This window comes from Cyprinodon tularosa, unplaced genomic scaffold (genome assembly GCF_016077235.1).
Source record: "Cyprinodon tularosa strain WSP-4 unplaced genomic scaffold, ASM1607723v1 ctg234, whole genome shotgun sequence".
Taxonomy (NCBI): Eukaryota; Metazoa; Chordata; class Actinopteri; order Cyprinodontiformes; family Cyprinodontidae; genus Cyprinodon; species Cyprinodon tularosa.
The window spans coordinates 708,015-725,025 of NW_024038875.1; the positions used below are offsets into that span (position 1 = coordinate 708,015).

The 17,011-nt window shown below is 36.7% G+C and overlaps 1 protein-coding gene across 2 annotated transcripts in view; it reads left to right on the top strand.

Annotated features, from left to right (window-relative positions):
- The window catches only part of LOC119784822 (synaptic vesicle glycoprotein 2A-like), a 29,993-nt gene that overhangs the window by 5,391 nt on the left and 7,591 nt on the right, over positions 1 to 17,011 (top strand). The window contains exons 2-12 of one of the 2 annotated variants that reach the window (XM_038287063.1): positions 4,014 to 4,743; positions 6,291 to 6,471; positions 7,289 to 7,440; positions 8,782 to 8,915; positions 9,063 to 9,152; positions 10,590 to 10,697; positions 11,106 to 11,194; positions 11,295 to 11,459; positions 12,633 to 12,766; positions 16,063 to 16,269; positions 16,360 to 16,519. In XM_038287063.1, coding sequence (XP_038142991.1) covers positions 4,134 to 4,743; positions 6,291 to 6,471; positions 7,289 to 7,440; positions 8,782 to 8,915; positions 9,063 to 9,152; positions 10,590 to 10,697; positions 11,106 to 11,194; positions 11,295 to 11,459; positions 12,633 to 12,766; positions 16,063 to 16,269; positions 16,360 to 16,519 — 2,030 coding nt within the window. In that variant the 5' untranslated portion in view covers positions 4,014 to 4,133. Of the gene's footprint in view, positions 1 to 4,013; positions 4,744 to 6,290; positions 6,472 to 7,288; positions 7,441 to 8,781; positions 8,916 to 9,062; positions 9,153 to 10,589; positions 10,698 to 11,105; positions 11,195 to 11,294; positions 11,460 to 12,632; positions 12,767 to 16,062; positions 16,270 to 16,359; positions 16,520 to 17,011 lie in introns of those variants that run through there. The other variant, XM_038287064.1, reaches the window with a different exon arrangement.

Genomic DNA, 17,011 nt, shown 5'->3' on the forward strand with positions numbered 1-17,011 from the left:
AAAATAGTGCAGCTTTCATACCAATTATCTGTGAATGCGATTAAACTGACAAAAGGTTTACAGAGTTGCTGAATTTATCAGACAATACACCCAAAAGTTAAAATCTACTGGAACCTTTAAATATTTTACAGAATTCAGTCCAGTCTCTAAAATAAACTTAAGATATTACATAGATATTAGGAAGCCTGCAGGCCTGTATACATGCCTACTATTGAGAAGCGTTGTCTGGACTGTTATTACCTGTCAGAGTTAGCTTCCAAAGGGCCGATGAAAGTGCAGCGACGTCTCATCATCTCCCATCTGCTGATTCACAGCAGCACAAATTCAAAGTGACATCTTGTCTTATTGCACAGCCACCCGAGGCTCATAGTGCTACTCCATAAACATATTGATGTGGGTCTCATCTAGCAAATGCAAGAACAAGTCAGCACCTTAAAAATGTCGTTAATACTGCAGAATTTGTTGGATATGTGACACTGCAGTAATATGTGGAATAAGGTATCTGAATGCCAGCTTCTTAATTTCATGGATCATTTGCTTTTACACACGGCTTTGTCAAATTTATTAGTTTGCATTCATGCTGCCCAGAAATTATTGTCAAATGTGACATTTAACCGATGAAATCTAGCCAAGCTCTCTTGGATCATCTGATGATTTCTTGAGGTTTCTTTCTTTAATTGTGTGGAAAATCCTCTTTTATTCCTCGATTTGAAGATGTTTATGGGTCAGGATCACGGTACAGTCGGATTCATTTGAATCCCATACTCTGTCCCTCATCCTCTTGAGTGGTGGCACTCAAGTCATTTTTCATATCAAGACGTTTCCATTATAAACCACACTGGGTTTGATGCTGGACGTTTCGCTGCATAATTCGCTGCCTTCGGCGACTCAGCAAAGGACATATGCAGGGTGAACAGGGGATGGCAACAGGTTTAAATAGGAAGGAATCCATTAAATTATTTTATATAAAAAAGCAACAAAAAAATGACTCTTAAGACAATTAAAAGTGATTTTTACAGCATAATTTGATGATTAACAAATGTTTTTAAATGTAAACATCCAGATGATTAATTGTTGATCTTGTATCACCTCGTTCAGGTTTGTACAGTTAAAGTTACAAACAGTAGGAAATAATGATCTACAAAATCATTTAGTTTTGCCTATTGTGCAGCATTTACACACTATATGAAGAAATTAATCAGGATGATGCACTGCACTGAAATCGAAGGTGTTAGGCTGTTATGATGACAGAAATGAAACAGCTTTATTGTACTTTCAGAAGTTTACATGTTTCCTTAACATTTGGTTGAATTTTCCACAAGCTGTATGATTCAGTCAAACCTTTTTGGTAGTCTTCTTCAATCTGTTTTCCACGTACACCTTTTCAGGTTTGTCCCCAAACCTAGAGATGCAGGATTTGTAATCTTTGCTCCAATTATGATGACTAATGTTTGGGTTGTTCTCAATTTAGTAAAACTAAAATTGTGCCCAAGATTTAGCTGTCTGGGTGATATGTTGAGATGTTGCTTCAGTGTTTACAAGATATTCCTTTCTTGCAACAAGTAAAAATTAATCCAGTTTACATTGCACAGAAAGGTGCCAATGCATGTTGCAAAGACAATTCATTTAAATTAGAGACGGATTTGTGAAATATTTTCGATCTAAGCAAACTCAGCTGATGACATCAGGTCATTGAATTTACAGTATTTTTTCCTTTAGGATGAGCATGTAGCAACAGTAGAACAGTTGTGTCATTGACTCTGCAGCAAGCCCTCACATAAACATACATGCAGTGACACTGGAGAGGAAAAACTCCCATTTTAATAGGTAGAAACCTCCAGTAGACCCAGGATCAGAGAGAGCAGCCTTCTGCCAAAGCTGTATAGGTATTCAAGGAGTCAGAAGCAGCCATACAAAAGGAACTTGGAAGCACTGATCCAAAAATTATTTCTGTCAGAAATTTAACGGTACACTAGCTCCATAGGTGTCTCTGTCCAAGAAAGAAACTGTTAGGCTCTGAGCCCATTTTCAAGTAAAGGGGATGAAATAGAGCACAAAGTCACAGTGAAAGCCAAGCCCAAAGCTATGTCTATGAGAAAAAAACAGGATTTAATACAGAACAACAGGCTCAACTCATCATCTATAATGGAAGTTGTTGACGGTAGCAGAGCAGTGATACCTAAGTGCATGACCACCAAAATGCTCTGTTAACATAAGGAATGATCAGATCTCTGATATAAGATGAGATTTGGTTATTAAGATTGGATTAGATTCAACTTTATTGTCATTACACAGGTACAGGTACAAGGCAACGAAATGCAGTTTAGGTCTAACCAGAAGTGCAATAGCAGAGAGTGCGGGATAAATAATGGTTCCATAAATACAGGACATGGGTTTCTACTGAATGAGTATAGAGATGAATATCATTATAAATAATGAATATAATATATAGATCACTAGTGTTATGAACTAAATGTACTGCTGGATATGTACCATATATAATATACAGGTGGATATTACTATAAAAAGGGTTTTTACAGTTATGTACAATAGCATATATTAAAGGCTTATACATGAAAGAATGATACTGAACTCTATTCTTGATTTAACATGAAGCCAATAAATGGAAGTCAAAATGGAAGAAGTATATCTCTTTTTAGTTTTCATCAGAAATCTGGCTGCAGCATTTTGGAACAGCTGGAGGCTTTTAACTCTATTTGGTGGACTTGGTCCCAGTAAAATGCACACACTTATTGATACTACCAACCTTGTACTTCACAGATGTATGGTATTCATAGACTTTCAAACTGTGCACTGAGATTAAAAAATGCATTTTAAGCTCAGTTTACTGAAAACAAGAGTCTCTGATTAAGGTTTTTGCTCTTGAGAACATGTGCAAACATTGACTTGTTATGTTTCAGAAAAATTTCTTCTTTCTCTCTGAATTGATGGTTCAGCCCTTTTCAGTACACTACATGTTTCACTGTGGATAATGACACATGGGTATCAGCTTCATCCAGAATCAGAGCTGTTGCATTCACTTTCCTCAAATGTTTTAAGTAAGCTATTAAAAAACATGTCATTATCTGTCCTTTTCACAAACATAGTAATTTTTGTGGGATTTTAATTTTAGTGTACGTAAACATCAGATTTTGAGGATTTGTTTTACAAAAATCTCCGAACCTCTCACTCATTAATTGTGTCATCTGGAAATAGAATAAAATGGGTATTCCTAGCTGATCTTAGACAGGAATAATGCTGTAGCTCAATGAAAGCTCAATTAAAACATGCCACCTACATGAAATCCATTTTGATCCAAATTTTGTTCTTATTATTCCAATTCATTTCAATACAATCAAACTTTTTTCACAATTACATCTAATTTCGTACAATCTAATTCAATCCTGCAGTATAACAGAAAGAAATCTGGTTGATCACGTGTATGTGTAATAAAGCCCCTCCAACTTAACAGAGACAGGTCAAAAGTCTAAACTTCTTGGCCAGTATTTTGTTATCATTATTATCATTTTGCATGAGGAATTTCTTAAACAAGAGCATCAAGTAATTTCAAGTCTTTTCTTGAAATTACTTTCTCTATAGGTTTTAAGGTCAAGTCTAATTCAAGTAAGGTCATCAAATCAAAGTCCTCCCCTCTGGATTTCACTCTAGTTATTTACATGAGGGCAGTCTTACATCCGTACAGGGTCTGAACATTTTGGGCCATTGGTCTGAGACGATATTCTCCAACTGTATGCCCATGGTTGTCCTTTTGTTGAGTATTTCAGGGCTGTCATGCATGACCATCATTTGCAGAATATTGTATTTTCATAGCCTGATTGTCCTGCTCATGTTTAATCTAAAACAAAGGTGTTCACTTTTTTAAGTTGTTTGTTACAAAATAGATCATCAGAAAAGTCAGCTAACTGTGAAGTTTTGACTTGTAAACACAACCTGGAGTGCATAGTAAACTTGGAATCCTCTTTTTTCCCCCTATATTTCTGTTATCCCTTTAGGAGTGAGTCAAGTCAACTGGGAGTTGTCAGTTTCATCCTAGATTCAGAAAGTCCTGTCACCTTCAGAGGCCTCTTCTCAAGACCTTCATCCTCTACTGATTCTTCTAAAGCGTCTTAAAGATGGAGGAAGGCTACCAAAACCGGACTGCTTTTATAAAAGGTGCCAAAGACATTGCGAAAGAAGTCAAGCGGCAAGCTAGTAAGAAGGTTGGCCGGTCAGTGGATCGGGTGAGCGATGAGTACAGCAAGCGCTCCTACAGTCGCTTCGAAGAAGACGATGATGATGACTACCCAATGCAGGGGAGCCAGGATGGAGGCTACTACCGCGGCGATAGCCAGGCGGCCAACGATGATGAGGGTGGCCACAGTGACTCCACAGAGGGCCATGACGAGGATGACGAGATCTATGAGGGCGAATACCAAGGAATCCCCAGGGCTGATTCTGGGAAAGGAGACTTGGCCGGAGGTCCTGGATCAATAACAGCCGGAGCTCAACAGTTTAGAGATATTGGGGCATCTGAGGCTGAGAGGCGGAAGGACCAGGAGGAGCTGGCTCAGCAGTATGAGACCATTTTGCAGGAATGTGGGCACGGAAAGTTCCAGTGGAGTCTGTACTTCGTCTTAGGGCTGGCACTTATGGCTGATGGTGTGGAAATCTTCGTGGTGGGGTTTGTCCTTCCCAGTGCAGAGAAGGATATGTGTCTCTCTGAACCCAGCAAAAGCATGCTTGGTAAGACTTTAATAGTCATAATATATGGTAGGTTCTCTTGTATAGCAGAGACATAGGTGCATGTTCAAGTCCTATTTTAAGCACCTAAATTATTCACTGTTGCTCTGGGTGACATGTTCCTTCATCACATGAATCACATGTGTGCTTTTTAAATTGAGTGAATTACACATACGCCAGTAGAGCCTGTGGGGATTTTCAACAGTACCTGCAGCACAGTTTGGTTCTTTTTATATTTTTTTTAATAATTGTTTAGTAACCTACATACAAAGGAGAAACGCATCATACATTCCTGCTTAGATGCCAACAGATGTATCTATGTCAGTGTCTGATAAATCATACATTAACAGAATCTAGAGAAGAAGAGCAAACATAATAAGTGAGAATGCATTGTAATGCACTATAATGCAATGTTCATAGAAGAAAGAATATTTGTTTAAACTAGATTATAATCTTTGGGATTGAAAACTGAAAAGGGATAATTCTTTTAAAATCTGTGCCTCCTTTTATTGCCAGTTGGAGCCAATATATAATTTTTTATATGGTTTTGTTGAAACAAAAAGTTGATTTCTGTATCTAAACAACTATGGAAAAAGATGTTAGACGGAAACATTTTTTAGGCTCTTTTAATTTTGCTTTTTCTTCAGGTAATATGTTTTTAAAAAGAAAACCTAAGGCTGATCAAATTCTTTTGTCATTGACTGTCACGATTTCTGATAAAGTTAGTTTTTTCATTTTATTGTTACTGTAAGCAATACCTTTATCTCCACGGTCTAAATAAACAGACTTTAGTTCTTCTAAACTTAGAGCTAAATTACCCAGATATTTAATTTTTGAAGCACAGAAGATACTCTTATTGAACTTACAGGGAACCCACTGGTTATTTTCCCCAAACTTAAAGGATATCTTTTAAAATTTGAAGTTTAATTCCCTTTAACCTTGAGTATATAAACAATAGCTTTCTTAGATTCCATTAGAGGGTTTTGTGAAAAAATGCCACCTCATCGTTTCTTTCCTGAATTTGCTTAAAACCTTTTCAAAACCTACCACATACCATTAAAATTTCACTGGCGACCCTCCTGAACTGACTTGATATACTGATGGAAATCTGTTATAGGATATTTAAAGAACTTCCCAGGTTCTTTCACAGACATAAAGGCTAATTTACAGAAAGTAATTTTGGAATTACTGGCTATTCTTCACCACTTACTTGCTTTCTGTTAAGTTTTTTCTAGGACTTCCCAAAAGCTACTGGTTGCATTTCTACCAAACCATATTTGTCAGTTTGTGTATTTAAATTGATTAAACTTTCCCAACCTCATCAACAAGTCATAAAAAGGCCTTTGTTGATGTAGAGATAACTAGTCTACAACCCTAAATAACATGATGTTAAGAAGATACCATAAAAAAATGTAAAGGTTATAATCTCCAAGGCAACATCTACCAAATAGGAATATGTGAATATTTCCCTGTCTGTGCTGTATATTGGAAAATAAGTCTATAAACACTAAATGTTGAAAACTGACACATTTTGTTTGCTCTCCTGGCAGGTCTGATTGTATACTTTGGTATGATGGTTGGGGCTTTCCTCTGGGGGGCCATGGCAGACCGGATTGGCCGTCGGCAGTCTCTTATCATCTCTCTGTCCATCAACAGTATCTTCTCCTTTTTCTCATCCTTCGTTCAGGGTTACAGCACTTTTCTGTTTTGCCGCCTTCTCTCAGGTGTCGGGTAATTGCACCTTCAGCTCTTTTTGTTTTTTCATCTGTCTAACACCTGTTTTTCATGTATACTATTAATGTTTTTCTCTAAAAAGTGCACTTCAGGAGGATTATCTGTTTTTCCACTCGTTAATGTTTTTTAATGGGTCACCAATTTGTAAGACAAGATCAATGTAAAGCTCACTTACAAAACTCTTACATAGTAAAGAAGACAATTTTTGTCTTTTTGTGCTTTTTTTTAGTACTTTAATGAACTGGTAAATAGAAAAGCCAACTTCAGTGAGTTACAAGGTATCACCTACCCACTTAGCACATAGTGAGAAACATGGCTGTGAAAGAGGCTTGAATCATCTCTTGTTTCATTGTATTCGGCTTCCAAAGAGCCAGGCTTTGTAATTTTTAAAATGTATCATCATCATTTTGAATGAATACCTTCTGATGTTGTTCTACACCTATAAACCTATAGTTTAAAATTATGTTTTAATGATTTTAAATCTCTTGGCACTGTAATAGTTGATGATGACCTTAGTTCATTAAACTCTGACCCTCTCTATTCATTTCAGATAGTTGAGCCACGTTAACATAGTAGAAGAATCATGCAAGAATCAAACTGTACCTTAACACATATTAAATCAGAGTAAACTACGTAAATTCAGAGCTGAGGCTCTAATAGACTGAAACAACATGCATGCAGTACATTGTACATACGGGTGCAATAACAGACCTCTTATTACTCCATCTATATTCTGTATTGTTGTATCTTGGGTAATTTTTACAGTGAATCGACAAATTGATTAATATTGACCTTTGTGCTCTGACTTTTACAGAATCGGTGGCTCAATTCCCATCGTCTTCTCGTACTATTCTGAATTTCTGTCTCAAGAGAAGCGTGGCGAGCACCTCAGCTGGCTCTGCATGTTCTGGATGATTGGAGGAATTTATGCATCTGCCATGGCCTGGGCTATCATTCCACACTACGGTGAGCATGAAAATCCGAATGATCGAGACAAAGATTAGGGCCGACATGTTGTCCTGGTCACAGCTAATTCTGATGACTATGATAAGAATATGACTATATATAATATAACGTTTAATGAGTTTAGTTTTAAGTTACTTTAAAGGTTTTGTCTGTTTCTTGCTTCAATTAGTCTCTCTTTTTAACCAGTTACTAAGTCAAATATATATTCTCTGTAAAAGGTTTTTGCCTCCGTTCCAGTGCTGGTCAGCCCTGAACTCAAAAAGTCTGATTTGTATTGAGCTTCTTTAAACCTTAACTAGTCTTTTATTTTGTGCAAATGGAATTATCCTTTATGTCTTATAATAGTATTACCAGCTGCCTCCAGTCAGTACTGGATTTGTTTTTCTCCATTCACGTTACCCTTTATGTTGTAATGAGTATGCATTATCATAGTAGATACAATTTAGGGGAGAAGGGGGGGGGGGCAGGGGGGTTGTTAATGTCATCTGTAAAGATCATGTGAACATACTCTCTATATAAAACAATTTTCACTTTATATATATACATACTACATACATACAGAGAGAGAGAAATTCATATATTTACTCTTTTTTAAGCTGGTTTTAATGGTGTCACAATTTGTGTTAACAATAGATGCACTTATAACACCCACTAGCTGAGTGACTCAGTTACATGAACATGTATCATAAACAAATATGTGATGCTGATATAGTTGGTTTACTTTCAGCAAATGGTCCAAAGCATGTGGGCGGTAGATTGCAGAGATCCAAATTTGGTCAAACACCATCTGGTTAATTGGTGGATTTTACACACAATTACTGGAAAAAAAAAACAAAAACAAAAAAAACAAATGTTTGCATGCTGAAACTCACAGGAATGTGAAAACATTCTGTGCAAATGTATAGCTTGGATTAAACGTACATCTCTACTCCCAGAGACCCAGTGCTGAGCTTACAATTTACAATCCCAGAAAAGTCACTAGTTTACTGTGAGAAAGTTCAAACCAGTTCTCTTTTTGTCTATCAAGGGTTGACATTTTCAGATGCAGTTTAGAAAAATAAACAAAAATTTGTGAGATCTTAAAAAGCAAGTATCTAAGCAGGCTAGTGCCGAAGCAGTACATCACTTGCTACTAAATCCTCTGAACATTTTCCTCAAAAAGAGAAATATAATTACTTAAAACTTAAAACTAAGGTATTTTGTATTTATAACTGTTTTCATGAAGGGAATACATCATATAGGTTATGATTGCTGGCCCAGAGAGTTCCAGCTTACTTTTGAATGTAATATCCTTTGTTTTTAAAGCATATTCTATTCATTTATTTATTTTTTACTTTTAAGGGTGGAGTTTCCAGATGGGCTCAGCCTATCAGTTCCACAGCTGGCGGGTGTTTGTGTTGGTGTGTGCATTCCCTTCAGTTGCAGCCATCGCTGCCCTCAACGCCATGCCTGAGAGCCCACGCTTCTACCTAGAGGTGCGCATTTCAGCTCGTTGATAGTTTTTTAACGTGTTTAACCTTTGTTTGAGTCATCACCAATGTGATCTAAGCAGATCATATTGGTTTTTGAGTCTGTTTTTCTTAGTGTGGAATGGAGAATCTTCTTTTTTCTTTCTTAAATAGAATGGCAAGCATGATGAAGGCTGGATGATTCTGAAGCAAGTCCACGATACAAACATGAGAGCTAAAGGTTACCCAGAGAGGGTGTTCACCGTAAGTACCTACAGAATATATGCTTTCAACCTCTGCAACTTAAAGTTTATTGGTAAAAGTTTCAAGATCAAACATTTAATTCAAAGTTAAACAAATAAAAGTTTTCAAATAAAACTTATGAAAGGTGAAAAAGATATTTTAACCAACATATCCGTTTTAGTTATTTAGCTGGCTTAATTTTCCTAGCCACACAAACTCTTGGTACTTTTTTTGACTGTCAAAAATCTGTTGAAGTGAAATTTACAGATGAGTCTCAAAAGGTAAAGCTATTTTCAAGGCTTAGAAACTCCAGTGCACCACAGTGAGAGTGACTATCTAAAAATGGAGCAAACATGGAAAAGTGTTGAACATCCCAGACGTGACCTGCCAAATAAACTTACTTAAAGAGCAAAACATTGACTTCGTCCAAGAGGGCACAATACAAAGCAACATCTAAAGCATCACTTTTTTCAGTTAAGGTGTTCTTTATTCTTGTTATTCGTTTAGAGATGAATGAGATTATGTAAAAACTAGAATCTATGGGAGGGTTCCAAGGTAAAAACAGCTTAACTAAAAGAAAATAAAGGCTTGCTTCACAAAACTGATTAGTGCTCTAACATCTAGCACAGCATTTCAGAGAGAAAATATCACACTGAAAGCTGGACATGGTGGTGGCAGTGGGATAATCTGAGGTGCCTTTTCTTATGTGGGATCTAGGGTACTTCCTGTAACTTTCTACGAGAAAAATCCTAAGAGATAATGTTTAGTCCTGAATTTTCAAACTGAAACAACTCCAGTTATGCAGAAGGAAATCTGAAGCACACCAGCAGGTCACACCACTACTCAGTGTGGGCATAAATTACATTGTGATGGTAAAATGGTAAATGGACTGTACTTATATTGGGCTTATTCACCCATTCACACACACACCTAAACACTGATGTTGGCAAACAGTGTAGCCACTGCTGCCTTGGAGCTCACTGACAGAAGCGAGGCTCCTGTACACTGGTGCCAGTCTCTCTAACCACCATCAGGGCTGGCTATTTATGGTGAAAAATTCTCCAATATGTCTGAATCTAAAATAATGCTATAATTAAAACTAGAGCACTATTCCAGGAAGTGAAGTAAAAAAAAAAAAACTTGATTGCAGTTGATGAGTAGCACATTTATCAGGTTTATTATTTTCATGCAGATCTATGTTTTTTTGCAAAGGGTCTTGCTGAATGGTAAATCATGATTTGAAAAATGCTTTTTGCATTTACTAAACATTTTAGAGCAATCAAAGCATTCAACTTTGATGGTAAAGCAAAACCAGAAGAAACTGCAGATACTTTTAAATTGAATTGCATTTTATCTAATGAAGTTAAAGCAACTGTTATTTTCATAAAACCAGGAAGCATGTTTATATTTATGCCTGATATTGAGGCCTCTGAATGTCTTGTGTTTGATTACTCCAAGGTCACCACAATAAAGACTGTAAAGCAGATTGAGGAGTTGGTGGAAATTGGCACCGACACTCCCATCTGGCAGCGCTACAGAATGAAAATTATGAGTCTTTCACAACAGGTCAGTAATGAGATTTATAAAAAGCTGTGTTTAGAAGCCAGATTAGAAGCCATGTTCAGGAGGCTTTCAACCAGCCGGATGTCAAAGACATACGAGGAACTGACATTAATGTAAACTGTGTTCTTTGTAAGAATTGACTATGGTTAATCCAGTGTTTCTGTGTTACACTCTTCAGCATCATGTGCATAGAGCTTGACACAGTTCTGTCTCGTTTTGATGCCTTCAGCCCACTCTCTGCTAAAATGCACACGCCTACACCCTCCATCTACTCACCTCCTTAATTATAGAGTGAATTTGGCTTTATGTTATTTACTCAATTTGTTTTCAGTGTAAATGTATCAAACCTATGCTACCTAATACTTCATTTCTCTTAAACTAAACTTTTTTTTTTCTCTTCACATGCTGCAGATACGAAAAAACATTCTCGCCTGCTTCAACCAAGAGTACAGAAGAACCACCTTTATGCTAATGGCTGTTTGGTTCAGCATGTCGTTCAGGTAAACAAAAAGCCCCTTTAATTTTCCTGTGTTAAGTCATGTATGTCTTGCTCAATTTAGGTGCTTTATCCATCTGCCTTGTCTTTAATCAAACTTGCAGCTACTACGGGCTAACGGTGTGGTTCCCTGACATGATCAAGTACATCCAGAAGCAGGAATATGACTCACGGACAAAGACCTTCACTAATGAGCGAGTAGAACATGTAACCTTTAACTTCACCTTAGAAAACCAAGTCCATCGCGAAGGACACTATTTCAATGACAAGTAAGGTTTTCTTCTTATTCTAATGCATTTTAGGATATGATAATGGTAGATATTGACCTGTTAGATGAAATTCAAAGATTATTTTTGAAGTAATCACTATTAAAGATTAAATAACCCCTCTAGCAATAGCATTGACTTGTTTTGTTGTTTAAGAAAAGAAACAAAACATAAGAGAGACATTTAAATAGATCAACACAAAAGATAAAAGTCTATAAGGAACTGACTGTTCAAAATACCAATTGAAATGACTGAAATATAACTTTGTCAAAAATCTATGAAGTATTTTCTCACTGAAATTAAAAGAAAAGTGCGCATAATTTTTGAGCTATTTGACTGAATTTGAAGGAGGGAAAGTTTGGAAGAAGAAAAGAGAGTGAATAATTTCAAAGTAGGAAGATTTTTTGGGTTTTAACGCCTGAAAACAGCTTAGGATAAACTGACGAGGGACTCCTTACTATGTTCTGGTTCTGGTTGCTGAATAAGTCCCCTACTATGTCTGCTAACCATCCTAGTTGATTCAGCCTCCATCTAGAGCCCATAGTTTGTTTGTTTTTCAGCTTCTACCGTATCAATCTATAATGGTTTAGTCCAGGGTAATGTCTTCATAGCTCTTCTTAGCTACACAATTCTCAGCCCTCCTTGGTGGGGTTGTAATAATTATCTTTAGCATGTTGACTGAACCAGGAGAGCAGCAGTTTGGGAATCTTTAAGATATTACAATTGGGACAGATTATATTTTTTCAGAGAACAGATGGTCCCGAAACACTAAATAAAAAATGTAATCTGACCATTTTAGTTGAGTGCAGCCTGTTCAATTTCACACAGTGCTCTTCTAAGAGGAAAGGTAAGAGTTTAAAAGGAGTGGAACATCGCGTTAATTTTAGAATTGATCATAATGTGATAATTTCAATGTCTTACCGTGTTTGAAACTACCGGAAAAACATAATCTCTCGTAAATTGCATCTGACAAAGTAATCAGAGACACCATGACAAACTGTCAGTATTGATGCCCTTTTTTAAAGGTCTTTATCAGATTGGTGAAATGTCTGCAAAAACTCAGATCCCCAACATAAATGAACATCTTACAAGTCTTGAACATAGCTACGTTATTTAAAACTTGTGCACAGGTTCCTCAACCTGAAGAACTTGAACATAGCTGTTATTTATCTGCAGGTTCCTCAACCTGAAGATGAAGTCCATGGTGTTTGAAAACTCAGTGTTTGAGGAGTGCTTCTTTGAGGACATCACCTCCACACACACATTCTTCAGGAACTGCACCTTCATTGCCAGTTTGTTTTACAACACAGGTAAATATTACTATTAAAGCATTGCCATAATGAGGTGATTTTGTTAGCAAAATTATAATTCCAAACTGTCGTCTTGTTTATTCTTGCAGGTGATTATTATGGACTGTAATGTTTTGTTTTCCACCCTTCAAAGTCCCCTACAAAAAGATACCCCAGTTGACAGAAACATGTCCATTTGGAGCAACACTTAAACCACTTAAACATATACCTAAATTGTAAACATTTATGCCAAGAAGTAGTGGGGTTCTTGATCTTTCTAATACAAGTTTAAGCAACTGATGGAACAATGGATTCTGCTAGCTGAAAGCTCTGATAGAAAATCTCTTGCCATAAGTTTCTAAACTTTAAAGTTTCATAACTTAAGACTCAAGTACATGCGTTTTATGTTGCAGTGATTAAAAGGATATCAACAAATCCACCTCTGGATGTCTGTACAACAACAAAAAAATTAAGAGTGGTCTAGTCAAAGTCTTGACTTCAGTCTGATGAAATCACTCTGTTAAATCTTTAAGAGGCAATCCATGCTTGATGCACTAAAATTTGACTGAACTAAAACAGTTCAGTTCTGCAAAACAGAATTGACCCAAAATCCCCCTACAGTGATGTAAAACACGCATCGCCAGTTATCGCAGATGCTCATTTGCCATTAACCTCTTACACCCTAAGGGGGTATAAATAAATTTCTGCCTGACAAAAACACACAAGAGTAAATAACTTATAGCCTCAAAGCTATTAGATTTAAGAAGAAACTTTTGGTACGTCTGTAAAGGTAAGATGTCATAGAATGGTTTTCTGGTGTCAGCACCATATAGCTTTGACCCTGCCTGAAATATTAGGGACAAAATATAAAATATTTTGCATTTTTTGAACCTCGCCAAAATTTTCTTTGAAATAAACTTTGCAAAACACTACCAAAATATTATTTATAGCACAAAAAAGTAGTACAGACTTTCAAATCTAAATGTTGTGTAAAAATATACCAAATTTGGACTCAATCAGATGAATCATATTTATTTTAGAATGGTATTAATGAGAAATTTCTTAGGCGGAGAGGCCATTTTGGCACATTTATCCATAAATGTCACCAAACTGTGCCAAATATGTTTTTTACATCAATACTGGGGGTTTGGTAAAATTACGAGGTCACGTAGCAGCTGGACCCGCCGGTGGGTCCGTAGGGTTCAAGGGGTTAAGTCTCCAAGAAAGTCACAAAGCCAGACTGGTGTGACAAAAAAGCCAAAACTATTTCACCACACTAGCTGTGTGGTTTATACATTATTGGTTTCACTAAGATGCAAATTAGATCAGAAAAGAAAAGCTGAGAAAACTTCTATAGGATTTGTAGATTTAGATTATTGCCACACGCTGATGACAGCTGCACTGAGAATGTGATGACACTATTAGTAAGTGTTATTAATGAGGGTAGTATCACAGAAGTGAGAACAATACACAGACATACAGAACTGAGATAGAGGAAAACCAACCCACTAAATACTGCTCTAAATACTATAAAATAAAAAAAGATGGAACAAATCCTTACATTTGTTATGATAACCTTTAATCTTAAACACACAGCGATGCTGGCCATCATGGAAATAAACCAGTGACGGCAGCAGCAGAAACCCTATGATGCCTGTAACCCTTGGTTACTCTTTAGCAGCACAAACAGTAACCTCGGCAACGCAAACAAATCCAGCACAGACACAGATTGATTAGATTAGATGAGAAGAAGTGCTTTGAGATTTAGAGAACATAAATTGAACAGGGAATACGAGACCAAGTTATCTGAGTGCGTAGAGACAAAGTCATTTAAGGGCTTCTGTTGTGGTTTCGATTCCTGCAAGTGGTCTAAATCAACAGGTCAGAGTCGACATTTTCTTCACTGGCATTTCAAGCCCTCCACTCTTTGCTGTCACTGATTTATTCAGGCTTGTACTCTTGGAGAGCATCAACCTCCTCCCTCTAGTGCCTGAAGCCAACACTTTATGTTCATCATTATCCATAAAACATATTGGAAACAAGCAAGAAAGATGGTGTGGCTGTAGTTCTTGCATTATCTTCATGAAAGCGACCATAAATCAAATGCAGCTCGAGCAGGATTGCATACATAACCCCCCTGCTAAAGATTTACTTCATTTTTTATCCCATTTTCAACATGATGTTGCATTTTATCCTAAAGTAGTTTAAGAAGGAGAAAAGGTGAACATGCTGAAGAGTGACGGCAAAAAAATTGATAAACTGGTAACAGCTTCAACAGAGGGGCAGTTTCTAATTATGGCAAGCATAGGTTTGTAGAATCACCTTTATGGTAAACCATTGGGTCATATATTCTTTAAGTTATAGGAAATCAGAAAAAAGGTCTGGAATAAGAATTGTTTTTCTTCAGGTTATTCATTGGCTCAATGGATAACAGAAGAATATAGATGATTCAGATTTATCGAATATAGAAATAGAATATAGATATAGAATATAGATTTGTCTTATGTTTTTGTGCAATACTTTACAGATGTAACCTACAGCTTTTTTTCAGGCTTTATCATGATACAATTCCAAACTTTAATTTTTATTTTGTGATAGAAATACAAATATGTACATGATTCTGAAATGAAAGGAAGGAGTTCATCTTACTGTGATAAAGCTAAATATAATGCTGTGTAGCCATGCTGCATATCACTTGTGTGCAGTGTAACCTCAGCACAAAGCCAGTTGGCTTGTGAACACTTCAGAGGTTTGTTGGTAAACAAACATCAGACAGGTTAAAAGAGATTTAGAATATGGTTGTATAATAAACAATGTCTCAAGCTTTTAGCCTCCCACACAGCACTATGCAAGGCATCATCCTAACAACAAAAGAGTAGAGCCGAACATCAGATCTATCAAGAACTGACTTTTCAACAAAATTGCAAATGTTGGGGAAGAAAAAAACTAATTTGGATGAAAAGGCTCATGATAACTGGATGACCTGCAGAGATCCATACTTCAGCAGATGAAAACCTTACAATCTAGTCTACATGGAACAGTGTGAAAATCACTGATCACAGAAAGAAAATAGACATAAGAAGTTACGCCTACAGTTAGTAGAACAAGACCACAATGTACGTTTCTGTCCTACAGGCAAAACAAGGTGTCGTAGGACTGATGCTATGCAGCATGATATCACCATACTCACAAACAAATATTGCAATGGCTTTTATGCCTTTTATTTGAATCCCAGAGAAGTTTGCAATAGTTTCTGTGGATGATTCTTTGACTTTATTTCAGTATTGTTAAAAAAATAAAAAATTTTCTCTTCTCAGATTTGTTCAAGTACAGGTTTGTCAACTGTAAGCTGATTAACAGCACCTTCCTTCACAACAAGGAGGGCTGCATTCTGGACTTCAGTGATGACTTCAACAACGCCTACATGATTTACTTTGTCAACTTCCTCGGCACATTAGCTGTGCTCCCCGGGAACATCGTCTCTGCTCTTTTGATGGACAAAATTGGCCGTTTGAGAATGCTGGGTAGGTATATTCAATCAGTTTGGTATACTAACACATGCTGTTAATTTTAAAATCACAATTACATTTCCTTTAAATGATCTCCTTCCCCAGCGGGATCTAGCATCATATCCTGTGTCAGCTGCTTCTTCCTGATGTTTGGCAACAGTGAATCGGGAATGATCGCCCTCTTGTGTCTGTTTGGTGGTATCAGCATTGCTTCGTGGAATGCTCTGGATGTGATAACAGTGGAGCTGTATCCCTCTGATAAAAGGTAGGATGTACAAGATCAGCTGTTTTTATCTGTCCATTCTATGGGTTGTCAGTGGTATAACTCTTATAAGCTGTTTTTATACAAACACTACATAACTTTTGACTAGTAATTTAATTCTATATATATGACATTTTTCAGGATCTGTCCTGCTTTTTTGCTGAACAAGTAGTTTATGTTTCTGTATGTAAAAACAATAAAAAAAACACTAGTATCTCCCCTGTTGCTGTCTGAATGTGAGTTTCATGGGTCTTGAGGATAAAGTGTTTTTCTATGCTTTCTCTGCAGACGTTTGACTCAAAGCAACACATGTATTGTGTGAATCTTATAAATAGGAATATAAGGAGGCAGTTAAAGTTACAGTATGCAAGAGGCCAAAGCTCCATGTTTTACCAAGGATTTCCACAAGTCTGATATTGGTGACATCGGATGATTTTTGATGAGAACAACTCGTTGCTTTTCAAACCATATCTGTGCCTATTGGCCAACGCTCTG